Source organism: Dicentrarchus labrax, unplaced genomic scaffold (assembly GCF_905237075.1).
Source record: "Dicentrarchus labrax unplaced genomic scaffold, dlabrax2021, whole genome shotgun sequence".
Lineage (NCBI taxonomy): Eukaryota > Metazoa > Chordata > Actinopteri > Moronidae > Dicentrarchus > Dicentrarchus labrax.
In genome coordinates this window covers 9,975,674-9,998,658 of record NW_026136701.1, presented here as the reverse complement: position 1 = coordinate 9,998,658, position 22,985 = coordinate 9,975,674, and the positions used below count along the sequence as shown (strand labels likewise).

The window sequence follows — 22,985 nt, the reverse complement described above, 5'->3', positions numbered from 1 at the left end:
AGTACATCTAGAAAGCAATATATGTAGGGGGAGATAAACCCTATGCTTTCACTGGACTCCCAAGAGTTGCAGTGGTGTTGCTGCTTGCTTGGGCACATTTACATCCATTGACCAATTCAGTAAATGCGGTTGAATGTATTCCACAGATGTCTTTCCACCCCAAGCCTAGTTTGTCAGGTGACTTTTAAGTATTAACAATTTAAACATTTTTAACCTGCATTTCTTGCCCCATGTGAGTTATGAATTGCTATTTTGAAATGCGTGGTTTTGTGGAGGTGTTGCAATCATATCTGAGCTCAACTCTGCTCAGACATCTCCCAGTGCTTTATAGTCCCTCATTTGCACTGGCCTCTAGCAGTTCACAGGATGAAACAGAAATGGCCCAGATGGAGTTTGATATATTTTTGATGTCATACCACGTTTGAGAAATTCTGCACAGCATGTCGTGGTCCGTAGGGCCTGTGTTCAATGAAAGCTGTAGATTATGCTTCGAAAAAATATGTCTGTGGTTGAAAGCAATCGCATGGTGCTGCGTTACAGTAAGGTTACAGTCCATGAGATGTTTCATGACTCTATATAATTAGCAGAGTTTGTTTAAAACAGACACCAGGCCACAGAGAGACAGAGATGACTAATGGGATTTCTCGTCTGCTGTCAGGCAACATGTACCCATGATTCACTGTTGCTGGGTTAATATATGTATAATTTAGACAGTCCACATCTAGATCTTGTGTGGCTGAAGCAGGTCCATTGAGGTTTACTGAGAGGTGAGATTGACTTAATAGAGCAATAACAGTTTTGTATCACTGTTAACAACAATGACTTTTAAAAAAAACTGTCATGTCATCTACAGGGTGTTATTTCCTGTGAAAAGTGTGTGACATCCCATTCTTCTTACTACTTCTCATACTGGAACAAGTTTCTCAAGGTTCCCCCCCAAAGTTTACTTGTAATTTTTATGACCTTTGCAGACTATCCTTCAGACATGATTGAATAGTCCTCAAGGAGAAAAGACTGTGTATGTAGCCAAGGGAAGAGATGTCAGATTCAATCTTGCTGGAGTCGGAACAAAAACGTTATAAAACTACTACCATCCCATGTGTCCCAGTGTCTACCTACATTGTATTTTTTTCCTGTTTACATACCACTCTTAGGCACCCTTTGTTATACTTCGTTTTGACTCCACCCTCTTTTTCCTCTTCCTCCCTGAGTATCTGTTTATCTTTAATCTTGTGATGTGTTTGCCTCAATTGTTTTTGTTCATTTTATTTCCTTGTCGCTGACGGATACATTTCTCTATTACTCTTCAGGTGATGACCTGGATGGTGCCATGTGAATGACTGAAGACCATGAAGCCCACACACAAGCTGATGTTCGTCCTGTGCCCCATGCTGGTCCTGGGCTTTATTTACTACTCCTCCGGGAAGCTACATCTACACGTATGGGGCCAGAAGCCTCGTAAGTGACATCTCCAGGCTGACTAACTTATTCATCACCTGATCATTCATTTGTCATAACCCATAGTTTGTAACATATTTTTACCTGTTTTTATTGAGAAAATCTGTTTTACGCCTGTCTCTGTTTTGCTGTCTGCTTCTATGTGCTATGGGGCCATTATTGTAGCAATACTATTTACTAATAGAAGTGGAGAATTGTGTAACCTAATCTCAATCCGTTTAGCCGCACGCATTTGCAGATCTCTTCCACAACACAAGTGTAGAAAAACAGTGGAAGTATTGGCTGATATGACCACTGGGTGTATTTAATGCCTTATGTTTATAGTGCATGCACACACGCACACACCTCTGTCTCTCTCCATATGCAGGCTTTATGTGTCTACTCTGTTACTGTGTTGGTCAGCAGTAAGTTTTACAAAGTCGCCCGAGAAACACAACTCACGTTATGAATGTTTTCACAGCAGCAGGTGAGCCGTGTCTCAACGAAGAGGCTCATTAATGGCTGCCTATCAAAAATGAAACTGTTGATTTACCCGCTCCATCTTTGTTAAACATCCATCTCTCTCTCTGTTTCTCTAAAATGAGTCCCTGGCTGTTAATATACCGGCGGCGTGCCCATGTAAGTTTATGCGTGTCAAAGACTGAATAACTTTTCTGTGGGAAAAAATAATGCTTCAGCCTCTGATTGTGGTTTATAGAGATGGCCAAACAAATTGAAGTGAATACCGACCGATTACAATCTGAGCACCCTTAGACAGGAGGAAATGGTATTTTGAAATTTCCACACATGATGAAACCCTAACAGTGCAGTTTCGCAATGAAGGCACATCTTCTACTTCCCACTTAAAAATACCCCTGACGTATTTGGGTGTTGGTTATGACTCAGTGTGATTTCCTTTTTAATGCTGGGTATCCTGAGCTTTGGAGTTCACATTTAGAAATGTAATGACGACACACTTGGATGTTTGTATACTGTTGTTACTATTTGGTTCTCTAAGAAATATTTCTTTAGATAAAGTATGTGGTCAGACTGCAAGTTGATGATGAAGGATGGAGGTAAATGATGTCACATGGTGTGGGTGTGCTGAAACAGCTGTCAAAAACCAGTAGAGGGGGCTAGAAGATTTCTCTTTAACAATGTTGAAACTTTCTTGCCTGTGCCCCCTACAGAGTATATTTTCTTGGAAAACATTCTCATGGAGCAGCTTTTGGTACAGAAAACACAAATGTCAGTGTTTTGAACCAGATTGTGAGCCTAGCTACAGACATGGGGAAAATTGTGTCCTTGATGTCTTCACACTGGCTGTAATGTAAAGTTTTGCTATGGAACTGGAGTTTTTTATTGGTTTGGATTAGTCTTAGGCAGACAGAGGTGTCTATTCCTGTCAAGTTTGCTCTTTTCCCAACTGCTGCCTGTGTAATGCAAAAATTCATGCGCGACGCTGAAGAATTCTGGTCAGCAATATGTTGATCCAAGACGGCATGTTGAAGGCAGGACTGACATTGTGAAATCCCTACGTCTTTAATTAAGAAACCTGTCAAGTGTTGTATAAGTTCCACAACTTCATTGTTTCAACTCACCACTGCCTGTTCCTGGTCCCACGGACATCTAACAGGCTCAGTCTACAATGAATAATATAAATTATATAGTTTATATAGGTGACTTTTTTCATCCTCCCACATAGCTGGGTGTGCTAAACCAAACATTATTCTCTTCAGTGTTGCAAAAAACATCCTCTCTTTCTTTGTTGAGGTCCATATCACAGAGATTTCTCAAGCTGTGTTAAGTAGTGCAAAGTAAAAGGAGGGGAGCTTTAATTGCAGTGAGAAATATTGGCTTTCTGCATTACTCTGGTCCCAGATGTTTGGCTTAACGATGGTCAGAGGGTAAGGATGAGCATGTGGATGGCCTCTCCTGCCCTCTGGCCTGGGCAGCTAAGCTATGCTAGAGGATAAAATCTGCCTAATCTCTCCTCCTCATTCTTGACTTATAGTGTTAGAGATTTAGTCACTGCTCCAGGGACAAATGGAACATACAGAGGCTTATGCCCCGCTCATTTGATGCATCGTTAAGAGCTCTGTAGTTATTCGGTACCTCTTTGTTGTTGTTTTTTTCTACCATGCATTCTATGCATTCAATGCTTGATCGCCCTAGTGTATGCTTGTTAATGGGGCTCTTTATGACTTCATGTCTGACTTCTTGCAGCAAAAAAGAGAGGTGAATTGGGATATAAAATCAAGGTTAAATATCTTACCATTGGAAATTGGTGGGAAAAAATTAAAGCTGTGATCCCTATTAATACAGAATAGGGGTCTGAGCCTAGTTGCATTTCCAACAAGCCTGTGCCCTGACAAGCTGGCTTCTTGTAAAAGTATGTGTTGTGCTGGATTCAACCACCTGCTGATCCACCAGGTGGCCACGACATTCAGAAGGTTTGTGCTCGGTGCTGTTCATCTTTCTTAGGCCCTGTTATTTATGTTTATCCAGAATAGTTTCAGAAATAATGCTTGTAGTCATTGATCAGATCTGTACTGAATTCTGTTCTTCATTTGGATTGCATTCATCATTGGCCAGAGGCAACATTTCCTGTGGCCACTTGTTTTACGCTATCTCATGACTCTGGCTCTGACTACCTTGGGGTGTCAATTTCAGAGTAGGTCCACGTGACCGCTGGACTGGATGTTTGACTCCTGTAAGACTGGAGTGATGAGGCACCCCAGTCCACTTTTCCTGTGTTCTTTCAACAATAGTCTTTTTCTTTTCTTCCTCCTAATGTAGTCAGCTGTACTCAAGAATTATTATGGCTGACTCACAAGGGCTGGTTGGTTTTCAGTTTTCTGTCTCATTGAACTCCAATGAACCTACAAGTAATGCGTTGATGTGTTCCACCACAGACATGATCGGGTACTCGTATTGTTAATGAAGCAAAACTTTATTTATATAGCAATTTCGTTCCAGGTTTGAAGCACAGAGCATGAGCCACCACGGAAACACATTAGACATATACATATATATATATATATATATATATATATATATATGACATGCAAATTAAAACCATTACAAAAAATAAACTAAAACTACATACATGGATATTCCATTTGTTGACAATTTCGCCACCTTTTTATTTCGGCCTCAATTTTTTAAGCCGGATGGCCTCCATCCTTCACAGAAAGGGTCATGCTTCTTATCCACTGTAAAGCCTGTATATCCTGACCTGCAATGAGTCCATTTAACTGTACCCCCTCAGGCTCTTATAGTATTCCTGTCAGAATTATGCCTAGATTAAAAACCCACTACTCTATGCACTCTGTCTCTTCTACTGTTAGATCTCATAATTTGGTTACGGTTTACTATGGTATTTCCACTCCAGCTAAACCCCTTATCCCAGTTACCTGTGCCCTTCTGAATGCACAGTCTATGGCTAATAAATCCTTCACTCTCAATGATCTAATTACATACCATAACCTTGATTTTCTGTTTCTTACTGAAACCTGGCTAAAACCTGGGGAGTGCTCCCCACTAGAGGAGCTCTGCCCACCCACTTACACATTTCTAAATTCACCAAGACAAACAGGCCAGGGTGGGGGTATTGCAGTTGTCTTTAAAAAACATTTTACTTGTATTCCACTCATCCTTGGCTCTTTTAACAGTTTTGAAATCTTAACTTTTAAAATTGTGCGTGAAGACCCCATCTGCTGTATAATCATTTACCCTCCCCCCAATTCCAACTCAGCAGTGGTTTCCTCACTGAATTCTCTGACCTACTGTCCTCTCTCATGCTCAAATTTAATAAGGCCATTATAGCTGTTGACTTTAACATTCATATTGATAAAACTCCAATCCATTTGCCACAGACTTTTTAAACATTGGTAAATCTTTTAATCTTGTGCAGCACGTCTCTGGCCTTACACATAACCGTGGGCACACCCTTGACTTAGTTTTTACTCTGGATCTGTCTCTTAGTTTTCTGAATATGCATGATTTTGTCTCTGACCACAAATGTATTACTTTTGATACACATTTTATAACTGCTTCATCATCCCAGAAACGTATAATCCACTCTCGCATCTTTAATAATCAGTCAGCAGCCACATTTTGTAGCCATTTTTCTGGTCTGGCTAATTCTCCCCCTCACTTTCTCAATATAATGATCAAATTAGCTGGTTTAATAATTTGTGTACATCAGCCCTTGATTTTTCTGCTCCATATGCATCCAGGGCTGTCCCAGTTATTAATAAAACTCCCTGGATCAACAACAATATTAGTCAACAAAGAAGGGAATATAGGAAGGCCAAGCAAAATTGGAAAAAGCACAAACTTGAAGTACACCGCCTCTACATGAAGGAACTACTGTTTAACTTGAACTCGACTATTAAAGATGCGCGAGCTGCCTAGTTTTCTGATTTGATTGTTAGCAATAAACCTAACCCAAGGATTTTGTTTACTACTATCAACCAGCTTGTAACTCCATCTCCTCCTGCTATTCAGGCCTCCTCTCCGACTGGCTGTGAAAAATTCCTGTCTTTTTTCATTGACAAGATCGATGGTATATGGTCTCATTTTCCTCTAACTGTTCTTCCCCATTCAACATTCAGTTGTCCTATTTTACTGTCTGTTGCGGACCAGCTCCTGAAGCTGGTAGAAGGTCATAGAATCTTTGACAAATTCCAATCTGGTTTTCGCCAAAAACATAGCACAGAGACAGCATTACTGAGAGTGTCTAATGACATTCTTATGCATGCTGACAAAGGTGAAAGCTCCATCCTTATTCTTCTTGATCTGACTGCAGCCGTTGATACCATCGATCATGCCATTTTACTGGATAGATTACAGAACTGGGTTGGCATTTCTGGTACAGCCTTAAATTGGTTTAATTCCTACTTGACTAATAGAGTCTTTAATGTCTGCATTAATAATCATGTGTCCTCTTCCGCTCCCCTGCTGTGTGGTGTCCCTCAGGGGTCGGTTCTTGGTCCAGTTCTTGGTCCAGTTTTTGGTCCATTTCTGTTCTCCCTGTACATGCTTCCTCTGGGTCATTTGTTCAGCCGCTAAGATCTTACTGATTACATATAAGGCACTTCATGACCTTAGCCCAATTCCATATAAGATTTCCTTGTTCCTCATTCCACTCCTCAGCCACTCCGCTCCTCAAATCTCGGCCTTTTATCCGTTCCACGCGCTACCTGTACATCTAAAGGTGACCGTGCCTTTGCTGTTTTAGCCCCAACATTGTGTAATAGTCTTCCCCAATCACTTAGATTCACTGAATCTGTGGACTGTTTTAAGCGGCTGCTCAAAACCCGCCTCTACAGGCAAGCCTTTTTATAGATCTCCTTGTTTGTTTTCTCATCTGTCGTGTCTCTTTTAATTTATCCCTCCCTTTTGTTTTATCTTCCTTTGTTTGTTTTTAAATCCTCTCTGTTTGTGTTTTTGTGTGTTGTTATGTTTTATTTATTTGTTGTTTTGAAAGCACTTTGGATCTCTGTCGAAAAGGTGCTGTATAAATAAAGTTTTACTTAGTTACTTACATAAAATTAGAATAGACCAGTAACAATAATCATTTAAAACTGAGAGTTAAAACCAATGAAATAAGAATAAATAAAGTAATACCAGCACAGTAAGAAAGCAAACTTTATATTTCCCCCAGCTTGCTAGTGTCAGTATAGCTAGTTACAATAAAGCTGTTGACATTGATTTGTATTCATGTTGTGAGACTTTTTTTTCTTCAAATTTATCCTCCACAATGTGGACATGGCCTAACATGCATTGTATCTGAGCCCTTTTACACATGGATCCAACATTGCTCTATCAACACTGTCTTGAATTTTTTAGGTCCCCTCCCATAACACAGCTGTTCTAAATAGATTGATCAACACATCAACAGTCATCTTCAACTTATGCAGTTGCAGCCAACTTTCTTTTGAATGCCTCCCAACAGCATAGTCACTTATAATGGTTGGCTTTGCTGATAGTAACATGAACACCACCTCAGGGTCTTAAATCGTACTTAAAATTAACACCTGCACGGTGAGAAATGAATGCGTTCCACCAGCCAATCTGCTAACACTGCAGTAACCAACAAGCCACAACTTTCAACTCTGTGGATTTCTGCCCCTAAACCACTTTTCTAAAATAAAACACTGAAATAGATCTCTATTGCAGAGGAAAAAAAAGGGGGGGGCTCTGTGTATGTCTTTCAAAAATATATTTCAAAGAATGTTTTTACAATTTGCTCATAAATATATTAAAATACATTATGTTTCAAAGTGGGATTCCCTTTCCCCTGTCATTTTCAGTCCTCTATATAAGCAACAAGGTCAGCAGTTGCTCAGGGAGCTTGGTCTTAATATTTCCCGGCTTGGTTTTCAACGTCAGGGATTGCCTTCTCTTGTCTCAGAGCTGAAGTGGTCATACACCTATGCAGTTTCAGCTGGAACAGAGTTTGAGTTTTGTTAACTGGGGGATTTGATCTGCCAGAAGCCTCACATGGAGAGGTTGTGCTTTTTGTGCAACAATTTACATTCACAGAACTTGATGCAGTCACATGGAGCACTTGCTGTTCTTGTTCTGTTTTGAAGAGGGCTTTGAAGTTATGTCGTACATAATCAATGGCATTTGGATGAAATGACATGGCAGCTGTCCTCTGATTGTTTTGATAGAAGCGAGAGAGAAATGTTGCGTTTTTTATTTCTCTAAAACCTGCGTGGGGTTTTTGTTTGAAACTAACATTCTACGTAAAGGTCCTCTGTTTTTATCTATTTGGTCAAACAAATTATAATGATTGATCTGAAAGGGCAAGTAGAATGTAAATTTGCTTCAGTTTCCAAAATCTTGGCATAATGTGAACTTGAAATTAAGCACGTTCAGAGTAAGTCAGTGATTTACTGTGGGACTGTCACAGCTGTTAACACACTTCCAGAAAAAGTGAGAATCTTTCACATTGTTCTGTAAATCTGAATTTGACACTAGAGGGATGTTTTCACATTCATCTGCTGTGAGTGGAAAGTTTCTCTGGGATCATTGAAAATGAGAAAGAATGGACTTTACAGTGAAGTAAAAACAAAATTGCACATTTACAGATTCTGGGACTTTTAAAGAGGTAGAAGGAATAGATGACATCGGACACACATTATTGTTCCAAGCAGACTATTTGTATATATGTCTTAATACATGTCTTGAGGGGATCTTTAACATTTATGCTGTATTGTTACTGTACTCTGTGAATGGCACGGGGATGGTAACTACACATTGGAGGATCAGCATTAAATCTTTGGATTTTTTGTTTCTTTCTGTCTATGTCTGCCATTTGTGTGTTTTTGTTTCTGTGCATAGTCACGGTCTGTGTTTTGCTGAAGCTGATGTTGAAAACATACTTTTTCTATATTCTGAGTGCTTTGGTCTTGGTTAATAGTTGTATGGTTAATAGTTGCTTCCACAGCTACAGTGATGATCTTTTTTCAGTGTCTTAACCCCCTTTTGTTTTCAGAGGGTGATGCAGAAGAGACAACTGTAGTCCTGACTAAGGGGGCTGAAGGGAAAAGCATTACAGGTAGAGGCACTGACACTCTGCCCATTTATACTGGGTGACTGTCAAACTATTGTGAAGCGGGTGAATTTAAACTGGGCTTTTGAGGTTGTTTTTTTTTTAATATGCTAACTCAATGAACACAATGAACATTGTTACAACTTTCATCTACCTGTCATCATTTTTTTGTAATTACCAAAATTGTGTGTGCTCATTCCGTCCTTGTGGGTAACTTTCAATATACCACTGCCATAATAACCACAAAAACACAATGGGGGCTTTCTGCACTTAATTTTCCACTTCATTGGACTTTCCATCTTTAAATAAAGATTGAGACTATAATTCAGCCCACTGGGATTGAAGCTATTAACCTCTCTCCCTCTTCCTCGTCCTCTTCTTGCTCTGTAATGTCTGACATTTGCAGTTGGCTTTATTTTCAAAGCCAGTGCTGCCATAACAGACTGACCTCAAATGGCGCTAACTGACCATTTTGTGTTTCAGAGTTGGAAACGGACATCACCGTGGGACGAATAGTAGGCTCAGGTACATCTGCAGCCCCACCAGCTGAACCTCTACCCATCCTGGTTTTGCGTCCACCATTTAAAATACAATGACAGATTTCATATTTGGGCTGGCAAGCTAGCAATATATCCAAAAAATAGTCAACCAGATTTGTTACTAACAGGGAAAGCTATAGACATTTACTGAGTAAATTCAAGTTGTTACAGTAACTGAATTTGCTAACGATGACAACTAATTAGGAATTAAACATCTGTCCAGCCATCATCCTCCACATGAGGCTGCAGTGTGATACAACACTGCCCTCTGTTGTCTTGGCTCAGTAACAAATGGTAGGCAAGTAAAGCAGCCTGCAGGAGCTTTGGTGCATAATACAGTAAGGTTCCACATATAAACATCTGTCTTACTGGTAGGATCCCGCTGCTTTAATTTCTCCCAAGCCTCGACTTGGCCCTCTGGCTGCTTTATGCTTCTCAACAGAAACATAATGCACACACATACACTCGCTCATCTTGGCTGCTATGGCAAAGTCCCTCATCCACCAGGGCAGTGCTTGGATCCTTCCCTAATCAGCCGTCACGCATTCCCATTGTCCCTTTTCTTTATCTTTCTCCTCCAGCTTCTCTGTGAAGACAAGATCCGCAACCACAGGAGTAATACCACGCTCTTCCTACTTTCAACTAATGCTATGTCATGCTAGATCACTATTACAGCATTTTACAGACAGAAATTAATATGTTAAGTGTTTTATAGACCCTGCAAGAATAATGATAAAATATAAGACTGCAGTAAATACTCAAATGACATAATTAAGAATAAAATCCTCATTTCTCCATCTCCTAGTTTTCTGTGCTTCTGCCTCAATGCTTCACCAGGCACCTATTGGCTGCCTCTATGGTTGTCCATAGGTGATCTCTAACTTCTTTTCTAACTTTATTTTAAACTCAACAGATTGTTTTGGCTGGCTTCACCCTAACCTTGCTTGTTTGTCACAAATCCTTAATTCTAATGCTTACTTTCTTTTACATTTGCCATATTATTTTCCCTGTGAAAGATCCACAGGTTGTTCCCAACTACAGCTAATGAGCTGCTAGTTGAAATTATGTAGATTGGATGACCAGAGCTAATGATCCAACTATATAAAGTTTCAACCCCAAAGGTGCCACACTTTCTATCACTGTGCTTTGGGACCTGTGTGGTAATGGACCATTTCCATCTCTGTTTTTTTCTTTCGTCTCCAGTGTATGATAAGCAGGGCTTTCTGCTGCAGCTGGACACAAAACTGTGAGTACATCTAGTAAACATTACTGTCATTTAATCTTAAAATGTTTTACAATTCTCCATCATGTACTATATGGGATATTGCTGACGTGTTCTATTTAGAACAGCTGAATTCCCAGTTAGACTTTGACTCCATCAGTTTAGATATGTTTTACAGCTTGTTCCACTGGGTACTTATTCATACAGGTTCTGCTTGATCAATGGGGAAACACGAAACATGAAAATGTAAACCTTCAACCAATTAATCTCGCTTTTTTTTAAAAATAAACACATAGAATCTCATTGGAGACCTAACCAAAACCTGGTGACAAATGTGCAGATGCAATTGGCGGTCTGAGTAATACATTAGGAGATTTGTGTGAATTGAGATGTAGTTGGTGTTTTCCCGTTTATTCCAGAGCGGCTGTGGTTTGTCAGGGTGAGAACATGCTACACTGAGTCATTATGCAGCTGTCATTGTGTCAGCGTGTCTGTTGATATGTGTATAATTCCCTGAATTGGTTTGACACTCTTGCTCTAAACTGCCACGATAAGGCCCTTTCTCTGGCCCTCCCATTACCATGCAGGCAATAATCATATGCTGCCATCACCACCCTGGCTCTCGCAGGGCATGTCTGTCCACACTCTGCACACACACTGTAAGCACCATGTCAGCATGCACTTTTAGGTGGTTCTCAATACGTTCAGTTTATCTAATACAGCTCCTTGCATTATGTCTACAGTGTCATTAATTACTACATTAGAGCACAAGCATATGAAAGTGCAATTCATCTTAAAGCTAGTAATTAGTTTTTTGACTTGGGTCATTTATTCTGGCTGGTGGTCTGAGTGATGGAAAAGTGCCCCCTAGATTTTATTCTCACTAAATCACCAGCTTCAGGTCAATCAAGGCCAAACTGCAAGTGAGCAGCATTCTAGCTTACTGAAATCTATTATATTAGCATAGAAGAGCTTCAAATTCTGCATAAGCAGGCTGCTGGCGAGCCCCTTCTCCTGCCAACTTGGATTTTCAGGCCTCATATAGTGTTAAGACCTGGGCCTCTCTCCCATCTCCATGTTTATTTGAACTAGATTCATGGCATACATCAGGTTATTAATGGTCATGCTAGTAATCGGGAGGTTTCTAGTTCTAGCACTGCCAGTGTGATTATTTGAACAAGGCCCCTCTGCTTTGTCTTGCCACACACAAGGTGATATGCTGAGCTGTTGCTGAGTTCTCCAACTTCCTTAGAAACCCCCGTTTTTCCCCTATCTCCCAAGCAGATTGTTTGACAAGCTCAGTTTTTGAGGCTTAGAAATGTACAGGTGTGATTGATAATCTGTCGTCATGATGTGTCTGATTAATCGCTCTCTCTGTTCTTTTAATTTACAGGTCACCAGAGTTGGCATACAAGTATGGAAACCTCAGCGAAGGAGTGTGCAAGCCAGGATATGCAGCAGCAAAGATGACCGCCATATATCCTAAGTGAGAATGATTGCTCTTTCTTTTGCACACGACAGTGGGTTGTGGATGCACTGGATGCAGACAAACTCTCTCTGCTTGCTCCAAGAACTTCACAGCCACAATCGGGGAGCTTCACAAACAAATCATTTTAATTGGACGTCAGCAGGAGAAAAGCTAAAACTGTTACTCGAGCATACCAAGATGCATGATGTCACTCTTCAAGCTAGCTTGGCCTTAAGGGTTTTGAGTCAGAAACAGAGAAGCCCCCACATTCCTGCCCAATCTTCCCTAGTTTCAATCATGTTTCTATCATCTTCTCCCCCACCACAAAACCCCGACTGTGTCCTTGTGATCCCCCTGTTACACAAAAGAACCTTTGTCACCCGAGTACAAGGTCTCCCATCTTTCTCATATCGTATTCTAGAGCCTTAGAGGCTTTCTCTGTGAACAGCACCAACCAACTTCCTGTCCTGACTCATCACGAGCTTCCTGGTACCCAGCCCACACAGTCCACACAATCCTCCACGGCCCTCTCTGATGTCATTGGCTCTTTTGATTTTTCTCTTTGCCTCTGTTTGCCGCTCATCTCAGCTCAATCTATAGGGCATTGTCCCATCGGCATTCTTGGAGCTAAGCTAATAGAGGAGATATTTACAGCATTGCTAGTGGCACTTCAGTGCTGTACTTGACATGCCAGCCCATTTCCAAACATAAGTACTTAAGCCAATTTGTCTTTTGCCTGAAGATGCAAAATTACATTCAAAGTTGAGAGAAAAAAAAAAAACAGTGAACTAGTTCAGCAACAAATTCCAATACGTTACAAAACTTTTTAACTTTATTTTTTAATATATTCACCCTTTTTACATTTTATGCCCATAATAATAAAAATAAGATGCTCTCAAAGTGTTTAAGTGAGTCTATCCAAGGCATATTGCATAATTTATACAGTATCTGTTGAATGAACTGACCAACCAACTCTAATCGACTGAGCTGCACTGTCAGCTGTAAATTGCAGTGCTGTTTAACAAGACAGACGCAGCCGTTTTGTGGAGCTGTCCTCTACCTATCTGAGAGGCTACGTGTTAACAATGTCCTCCCTCGTAATGACTTCCTCTAATCAGCCGCACGTGTCGGATCAAAGTTCTGTACAACACAGAACCCCAACGGGGAGCCCACTGATTACTACCACCTTCAGCCCAGTCACACACAGGTCAATGAGCCCAATTAATGCTGCACTTGGTGGAAGTTTGTGTGTACAAGTGTGTTGGTTTGCGTGAGTGTATGGTTGAACCTACACAATACACAAAGAGTTCACCAATTAACATCTTGTTTGTTTACTGGTTAACAACAACAACTTTCTTCATCTCAGTCTTTACCAGGCAAAAACAAATCAGTTTAAAAGTTTCCTTGTTAGCATTTTGGCCTATAGTTCAGCTGTTAGAGAAAACCTACTTAACCTCTAGCAGTGAGGTCCTGTGGCTCTCCCTCTCTAATCATCTCCTGCTTCCTCCATGTTTGTCTTCTCTGAAGCCCCTGCCCTGCAAAATTCAATTTATTTTCCACACCCCCCCTCCACTCCGCTTTACCCAAAACTGTTTGTATTGGAGTCCTAAATCAAGTGTTGGCAGTGAACTTGAAGCGGCACGGTTATGAAAATATTTCCTTTGAGAGATGGATCTAGCAAAGGAAATGAGTACAATGCGTCCTTGCGCATTGGCTGTTTTGGGTGCCCTCAGTTTTTATTTAACAACAAGCAGCCCCCTGTCTCTCTGCTTTGTCAGGATGTCAGTGACGGACTGTCGGTCAGGGCTCAGTGACTTGCAATGGTCCTGTGTTATTTATAGCCCCTTAAGGCCTCAGAAGTCTTGGGTTTAATGAATCTCCATTTGTTTTGGCAGGACAGAAGTCTCTGAGTGTGTGCCACTGTCAGGTGATGTGAGTAGAAGAGAGAGTCATACATAACTGCCTCTCCTCTTGAGTCTCCCTCTCTCTCTCTGCCTTCATGCTTTAAAACTGGCAGATAATGAGGGTATCAAAGACCGATTAGGGTGCTTGGATGAGGTTTAAGCCAACCGGAAGGCCTCCCAATAATGTTGGCCATGTTTGGTCATTGTGCCTCAGAGCTCTACATATTTCTTGTGAACCCATGGCAGTGTTATGGTAACAAGCTATCCAAGATTCATGCTGAGAAGCACAGGAGTGTGATGGTGCTTGTGTGTCCTCTCCTGATTCCAGTTTAAAATGCCTTTGCTTTTGTTAGTGTCGTCTGCCAGCTCTATGGGTCCGTGGTTTACAGTTGGTGAGAAGAACCAATTGTTCTGTTGCTGGTGGTCTGGTCTCCGGTAATGATCTCTGTAACTGTCTCCTGTCATAAACAAAATAATATACACCAACTCAATAGATCTCCCCAAGGCGCCTTGCATTGTCTTTTCTGTGTGTGTTTGTGTCCTGATTGATCATTTCAGTCTGACATGGAAATGCATGGAGCTCCATGCATGCTAAAGTCTCTCCCTCTCCTCTTGTGTCCGCCCAGCTTGACAGTAGGTCATAAAAACACACATCCATCCTGAAGCCACACTCAGGTCGCAGGCATGGCTTAGAGGAAATGGCTTCTTTTGATTTTAGAGCTGCAGTTAATCAAAGGGACACACACACTTATACAGAGACACAGGATAAGGAAGAGGCGATGCTGGAAGTAGCAGTTCATGGGGCATTGAAAACACTGGTCACAGACGTGTTTTTGAATATCAATCTCACATTTGTTTTTTAATGGGGCAGGATGGCTTTCTTTCTTGCTGGATTAGTTTAACTTGTCTGTTCTCTGTCATAAGGCCAACACAGGTATTTCACATTTACCCTCACACCTGTGTGAATTTTCGGTCACTTGTTTCACTTTTTTCTCTCACAACTTCCTCCACTTACTATAATTTGGTTTATAGAAACAGTCCTGGCCCAGATCATTCGAAGAAAAGCATTCTGGCACGAGTATGTTGTCTCAGCAGATTTATCAAAACCACGTGTCAGCTGTGATTTAGGCCTGGGTGGAGAGGTTATGTTGATGGGTTATGTACTGCAGCTGCTTTCTGCCTCTTCAGTTTTTATTACTTAGTCTTTAGTTACCTTGCTAATGTGTGTGCAGGCTTTGCTTGTTTTGGGAGGCTGTTGTGTTAATGAACAAGTGAATTTCTTTTTGTAGATTAAATGTTTCCCAGGTCATTAACACTACTGTCCCAGTTGGAGCAGGGATTATGAGAAGCCAGAGGGCCTCTTTATAGAGAAAAAGAAAAAGAAAAGGTGTGGGTGGAGAATGCACAACAAAATTAATTAATTGGTTACAGGAGAAAACTCATTATTACAACATGGTGCATTTCTTCTTTGTGCTCCGCTAATGAAAAATGTCTCTTCTGTCTTCCCCCTTCCATTCTTTCCTGTGTCTCATTGCAGGTTCATGAAACCAGCACCAATGTTTCTTGATCGAAACTTCAAACGTCTGGGAAAAGTCAGCAATTACTTACCTCCATTTGGGTTCAAAACGCAAGGTAAGAAAGGTTCATTCTATCATTTACTGTCCACTAGCAACATCTACAATTCATTTCTACATCTCATTTCTTGAATGATGTGTTCAACGATGGTGTCCATAAAAACAAAGTTAAAAACGTTTTTGATCTGTTGTGTACAAATGGTTGCCAACACTGAGCCTGTGTTGTTAGTGTTACTCTTTGTATGAGCTTTAGATGCTGTGTTGGGAGCTTGCCGGTGGCTGCATGGATCTATTTATCTTAGAATAATAAACCATCTGATTGAGTTGGTGTCAAGTTCAGATTTGTGTGTTTTCAAGTTGCCACCATTACACTTCAAAAGAGGTGATGAAATTAAAAATAAAAAACCTTTCAACCTTCTTCCCTTATCATCAGGCATTAGTCGGCTTCTCATACTATATCTACTAGTGGCATCAGTGATATGACTTGTCAACTTCTCTTATGAGAGTTAAGTTATTCTGGTAATCTGATATTCAGACCGAATTGTCATTCTGTTTTCCTGTTCTAAATTTCTGAAAACAATCAGGGATGTCAGTGGTTTAAAGGTAGTTATTATATCCTGCTCTTTTCATCCTCAAGGTTTCTCTCTGATTGTTCAGCTGTGGAGAATGCCAACGTTCTGCCACTTTTCACTTTTCATAATTTGTCATTGTTGTAAGGCTGGTGTTTTTGGCAGAATATATTCTGCCTCAGGGTTGTTACTCCTGTCTTGTCTTGAGCTGAGACAAAAGTGATATTATAAAAAACATGGTTAATGCTCTATATAAAAAGTGTTCTGAGATAACTGATTTGGCGCTATATAAATAAATTGAGATACAGTGTCTATCTAGTTGCATTTAGTCTTTACCAAAGTTAGTCATGAAATAGTAGAGCAAGCAGAGACTTCTGAAAACTGCTGCCGTTGGTTAATTCATGGACAGTCCAACATCGGAGATGTCAGAAACAGTTGCTAAACTGCAGCCTATTTAATGCAAGGCAATGCCTAGTCTTTATCTCACGTCACCCATGCTTAGTGTTAGAATTTTGAGTAGGGTTGGGTTTTGATAACTGGTTTCATTTTAGTTCTGGTTCCCACTTGGCAAAATACCCAGAACACTGATGGCAACAAATCATTTATCTTTCCTTAGTCCTTTTTGTTAGCAAAGAGCAACGGAAAAAATACAGGCAGCAGCCTTCTAGCTTTTGGTCGACTGTCTCTGGATCAAATGACAGACATCACCGACTGCAGACAAACTCAACTGTGGCTAATCTGTAACGGTTTAAATTAAAAGTTAATGTACTCTCTGTTGTGTTTGTGTTCAGCTAAAGATTGTTTTTAGGTGAAAAGACTCATTACTCTGTAACGTGACTAATAAGTGACCAGTAAGTGGACATTGTGTTGGATTACCTCATGTCAGTTTATGGTTTACAATTTAGGCACCGCAGGCTTCTGTGTTTGTCATAATATCAACCTCATTCTATATTGGGACCAGGGAGCTCATGTCTCCTAACACTCCGACTTTAATGCCTGCCCACACACTTGTACTTGTTCCCTGACCTTAACACACTCCAGGACTTCAGATATCAAACCAGTACACGGTGCCACGGGAACTGAAGAGATAATATTAACCTGGCTTCAGAGACATGCTTAGTCACTGTACCTTCTGCCTCTAAGTATTGGAAAATATGTGACAGTTACCTTTGTGCTCTGGCAAGTTCTCCGCTGTCATACGAACGCACGCACGCACGCACGCACGCACGCACGCACACACACACACACACACACACACACAGAAATACACACATTGTCTCAGTCGCTATCGAAAGAGCACTCCCCGTGTGAGTCTTACACCTGGTTTCTGTTTTCTCCACGGACTGCAATGGCAGTGGGGTTTCCCTTTTAGTGGTACTCATGTGGAGAGATGATACGTGTGGATCTTGAATAGAACGCCACAAAGGATTCCAAATTGGGAACATGGAGTGGTGATGGTGGGCGGGAGTTTTATTTTTACTTTTTATTCTGCCAAGAGGTATCTTTGGCACACATCAACCATAGCCTGAGAACAGTAAAGCTGTGTTGATTCGGTCTCAGAGAAAAAACTTACTTGTGAGCACTGCAGGATGCCAGTCAGCCACTGAATGGTCAATTTCAGTACTAGGCTACATTTTCCATTATGCTATTCTGTCTAAATGATATACTTCTGCAGTCACAAGGGAACTTAGTAGAGCTGTTTACAGTACATGATGCTGTTATGCAGTTAAAGAAGTAGTCACTGTTTGCTTTGACAAACCTTTATGAAGACTTGTAATGTTTGAATCATTTAGTTGTACTATTAGCCTTTTACTAAGGATCACATGTTGATACACTGAACTGTTTATAAAGTGGGTGAATTTTACATTACAAGGTTTTAAGGAACTCTTTTGATAGTTGATTAATTATTTTTGATTGATTGTTTTCCAAACAAGAATAATGAAGAAATGTCAAACCTTTTGTAGATGCATCTTCTCAAATGTGAGTATTTGCTTTTCTTTGTCATTCTTTATTGTGAACTGAGAACTGGAAAGCTACAATGGGCATTTTTTCAAAAGAAATTGCACTAATGATTAATTGATTGATAAAAAAGAATCAATAATACAAATCAGTACTTGCAGCTGTTCACTGCTTTATTTGGGAAACCTGTTGGAAAGGACACAATGCATTAAAGAGTTGCTGCTGAGTTATCATCTGTCATTATGTCCTATGATGATAGGAGATGTAGTTATGCGTAATACTTGGAAGACATGTGGAATATCATCATGTTGGATGTACACAAGATTGTAGCAGTTTAATTATCTTTGCAAAAAAATGCGCTAATAACGCTATTGTGATAATCGTGAATATCTAAACATGGCTTGACTTGAAAGCTCACCAGCATACAGTCCTATATTGATTTCCTGATTAATTTTGAACAAGGGGGAGCCTGCATTTTTCCAGTCATTTCAAAATCCTAAGGTTGTCACCATGGCTGAAGGCTTGGCTTTCCCGTTGTATCAAACTGGTGCCAAAGATTAGAACACCTCATATTGGCAATCTACAAGATGGAAACAAAGATGATACCGCCTTGATCTGTGCAGCCACTTTTCAGGATTGTTATCAATATCTTTGATAAATTGATTGCAGTATGATGAGTAATTTATCAAGTTTTTCTTTTTTACCATGGCACTAGATGTTGAGTCAGAAGCCAACCAAAGTGCAAGCCTAACACATACCAATCTCTCATCGCATAATTCTTTTATATTGTTTAGGCTACGCTCTTACCAACAATGTGTCTGTGTTTATGTGTTACGTGATGCTTCCGACCTTCCTCTATGTTACCAGTAAAGATTTTTGTCATTTCAAGAGTTCCATGTTGGACTAATGTCTGAATCTACAGCCATTCGTCTTTGGCTCTACCACGCGACATACTTTGCTGAAATGTTTACCCCGGGTACTTAAAACAATTAGCTTCCATGTCGTCCTCTGGAAGAGAGTCCTGCCCATTGTGATTTTTCACTTTTCACCCGCTTGGATCCAGGTGTGGTCCTCAGCCTTGTGTTTATGCTGCTCGGGGTGATGCTTGACGCCAGACATCGACACCACATCCAAACAATGGGCTGTTGCTCTGCTCGCCTCTCTTCAGCAGGTTAATCATTAGGACTGTTAGCCAGGGTGAATGGGCTATAATATGTCTTACAAACTACTTTGAGGGCCCCAGTCTAAACTCTCTTGTTCTTACTCTCTCTTCCACTATTTCTCTTGGCCAACCCTTGCAGACTATGTGCTATATGGTGATTATATTAAGTGAAGTAGAAAAGGCAATGAAAATGCCTCTCATCTGCCAAGGAGGTAATGTTTTCGGTGCTGTTTGTTTGTCTGTCAACAGGATTACGGAAAAACTACTGCCTGATTCTTATGAAACTTGGTAGCAGGATGTAGCATGGTCAAGGAAGGGTCCATTATATTTTGGTGCTGATCCGATTCAGGGGACAGAAATGTTTCATTTTCAATAAAATTGTGAGGTCAGTTGTAATACAGACATGTACTGTTGTTGCTCTTGTAGATTTGCATATCATAGAAGATTGGACAGTTAGCTTTGGCGGAGGTCTGCGCTCTCAGAGTACCCTTCTAGTTTAACAATGTGATCCAGGGAGACTTTTTTTCCCCCCATGTGGGAAGAATTATTAACTTACATCTTAGTAGTTAAATCCAAATAGTCCTTTTATGGTCCATATTACTGTAATGTGGATCAAAGATGTTAACAACTTTAATGGAATCTGCCCATTTGGGATGTTATGATGGGTGAATTGCAAGTCTGAGAGGCCTTAAAATGGTCAGGAGAAGAGACAAAAATATATGTCACATCTAATGCTGGAAGCATGACTGTAGCCGAATACCCCGTCGAACATGGCAGGAATGTGTGCTATGGCTAAACATCCCTGTTTCTCACTCTGCGATCAGAGGGGTGCTAGCCACGCAGGGCGACGAGCTCAACATCGCCCACTTAACAAGGAGAATGTGCTTGTTTGAAAACGGCATTCCTCTCTGAGTGCTTTTATGGGAGAGTTTTTACACACGCGCACACACACACACGCATACCGTTCTGAACCCTGTATGTCTGTCTCTCCCATATTCACTCCTCTCAGGAACACAACAGCTTTTTTCCCTCCATAATCCCATCACTATTCCCGAGGGCTGATTGGTCACTCCTTATCTATGACTGAATAAACGGAGAGAGGTGTTCTCGTCTTTAAGACCACCTAGATTGCTATATCTCTAGTGATATGTTGATGTCCATGGCAGTTTGTTAATCTTTTTAAAGGAGCAATTTGCTAAAATGAAATGGTTTTTTAAATATTTCATTTTCCTTATTCGAAAACATTACCTCATATGTGATGTTTAAACCGATGCATTACTCCGCAGGAGTGGGCGCTTAAGGTGACTGACCCTAATAGTACCTTTTCCTGTGTCAAATTACGAGATACAGTATCTTTTGATGAAGAGAATTTGACAGTAGTTGTATGTATCCAGTCTACATTTCATTGCCAAGAAAGCAATTATCCACCAATGTATTTATACACAAAGTGCACTGGGCAATAAAATTACCCACACAAGTATTTACGTTTAGGTCGTTCATGTAAGAAGTACATGTTTAATATTTCTGTGCTGCAGTGCAGTGAAGGTGACCGCTTAATGTCTCCTTAATTGTCCTCTCATGGTGGTTATTTCTTTTTTTTCCCCTCTGCAGAAAGAATCATAGACAGCATTTTAACTGCCACAAAAAATTATGGACTTGGAGAAGAGCTGGACAGGTAATTATTTCTGCTCACCCACATTTTTTATCTGTTGTTAATTTTACTAATTTCTGACCCTTCGCCTTGCAGTCTCAGCTGTAAAAGATGCATCATTGTGGGCAACGGGGGCATCCTCTCCAACAAGTCTCTGGGTTCCCGTATAGATGACTATGATGTTGTTGTGAGGTAAGATCCCGCCATAGTAAAATAAAATGCTATGACTGTGAATGTCTGAGCAATTTTCTCTCTCAAAACAACAGTATTTGTACCAACTATATAATGTACGTCAAAACAGTACAAACTAGACGGAAACAATATCATTTGTTATTTAAAGGACCAGTGTGTAACATTTAGGAAGATTTATTGGCAGAAATTGAATATTCTATTCATATGTATGTTTTCATTATTGGAATCATTGTGTTACCTTAGAATGAGCCATTTTATGTACAGACACCATGGGTCACCTTCCATGGAGTCCACCATGTTGAACCGTCAGGTTTCTACAGTAGCCCAGAAGGGACAAACCAAACCCGACTCTAGATGTGGGTGTTTTTTGTGTATTTTGCGGCCACCGTAGTTTCTGCATGCAGTCTGCACTTATACTGCTAGATGCCACTAAGTCCCACACACTGGACCTTTTTAAAGATTCAAAGAATACCTTATTTAAGTGATTACACAGTAACTGAGGAAGTGTAAATAAGACTTTTTTTTTTTTTTTTTGCTGCCAGGTTGAATGAAGCCCCAGTAACTGGTTATGGCAAACATGTAGGGACCAAAACTACCTTGAGGATTACCTATCCAGAGGGAGCAATTCAGAAGCCTGAAATCTATGAAAAAGACTCACTTTTTGTTTTTTCCGCCTTCAAACCGCTGGATTTCAAGTGGCTCAGACAGATGGTCTTCAAGGAGAAGCTGGTAAGGATATTTTTAATCATCAAGGAATGAAAGTGAACATCTTAAACACACATACACACACACAGCCCCTGGAAAATCTAGGTATGGTAACTCACAGCTGACATATAACAGAATCCAAATGACAGAAGTGTCTGCTGAACACCGAAACTCAAAAAAAAAATCCTTCTTCTTTCTTAAAATACTAAAAGAGCAAAGATGTTTCATCATGCTCACTCTTTCACTTCCTTTACCCACTGAAATATACCACAGAGTCTTTCTACTTCTCTGGATGTCTAAATGTGTCTGAATGTCAGAGTAATGTGTTTTTTAGCAGAACACAGCAGTCCAACCTCTGATCACATTCTGTACATTCCTTCCTGTGGAAATGTAAGCCATTTCTGGAAATGGGTTAGGAGGACAACATGAATGTCTACATATAAAGGGGATGTTTTAGATGGTTTGAATGCCTAATGTGGAATGGACAGTTGAGAAAAACCAAAGACTAGCACACAAGTACATTTTTCTTCTTTATCTAGCAACAGAGTGACTTTTCTTCATGCTACATTGCCATTTTCTCATGAATTATGTTCACCTTTTAACCTGTTCCTGTTCTTAACCTCATGGTTGCCACGGTTAAATAACAGGCTTTGAATTTGCTTTTTAATCACAAGGGGCAAACTGAATGATAGAACTGGTTTTCCCTTATCTTTTGAAGTATTACAGAAGGCTGTCATTTTTAATGGCTCCTGTGTCCTTTTTTATATCCATTGTCACTGAAAAAGCTCTCATAAGCACTTTCGTTTTGTTCTTGTTGAACAGTCTCTAGTACCTCTGTGAGACCATTCAACTCCAGCACAGTGGGAGTTCTTATTTAAAGCTCTTCATAGAGTCATTACAATAAAAGTAGTTGTATATTTTAGAGGACCATACCAGTGTTTTTACAGATCATGGCCCCTTTATTACAAATATTTATTACTTTACATCATGGCCGACCATTTTTATCTCACATAAAAGTTATTATAATTGTTTTCAT

General features: G+C 40.3%; 1 protein-coding gene across 7 annotated transcripts in view; it reads left to right on the top strand.

Annotated features, from left to right (window-relative positions):
- Window positions 1-22,985, top strand: part of st3gal3b (ST3 beta-galactoside alpha-2,3-sialyltransferase 3b) — a 45,671-nt gene that overhangs the window by 6,000 nt on the left and 16,686 nt on the right. For 3 of the 7 annotated variants that reach the window (XM_051394372.1, XM_051394268.1, XM_051394318.1), the window contains exons 2-10: window positions 1,311-1,458; window positions 8,948-9,010; window positions 9,488-9,529; window positions 10,747-10,789; window positions 12,159-12,251; window positions 15,675-15,769; window positions 21,013-21,076; window positions 21,149-21,244; window positions 21,787-21,973. In XM_051394372.1, the coding sequence (XP_051250332.1) occupies window positions 1,350-1,458; window positions 8,948-9,010; window positions 9,488-9,529; window positions 10,747-10,789; window positions 12,159-12,251; window positions 15,675-15,769; window positions 21,013-21,076; window positions 21,149-21,244; window positions 21,787-21,973 (792 nt within the window). In that variant the 5' untranslated portion in view covers window positions 1,311-1,349. Of the gene's footprint in view, window positions 1-1,310; window positions 1,459-8,947; window positions 9,011-9,487; window positions 9,530-9,563; window positions 10,159-10,746; window positions 10,790-12,158; window positions 12,252-15,674; window positions 15,770-21,012; window positions 21,077-21,148; window positions 21,245-21,786; window positions 21,974-22,985 lie in introns of those variants that run through there. The other 4 variants (XM_051394473.1, XM_051394517.1, XM_051394590.1 and 1 more) reach the window with 4 other exon arrangements.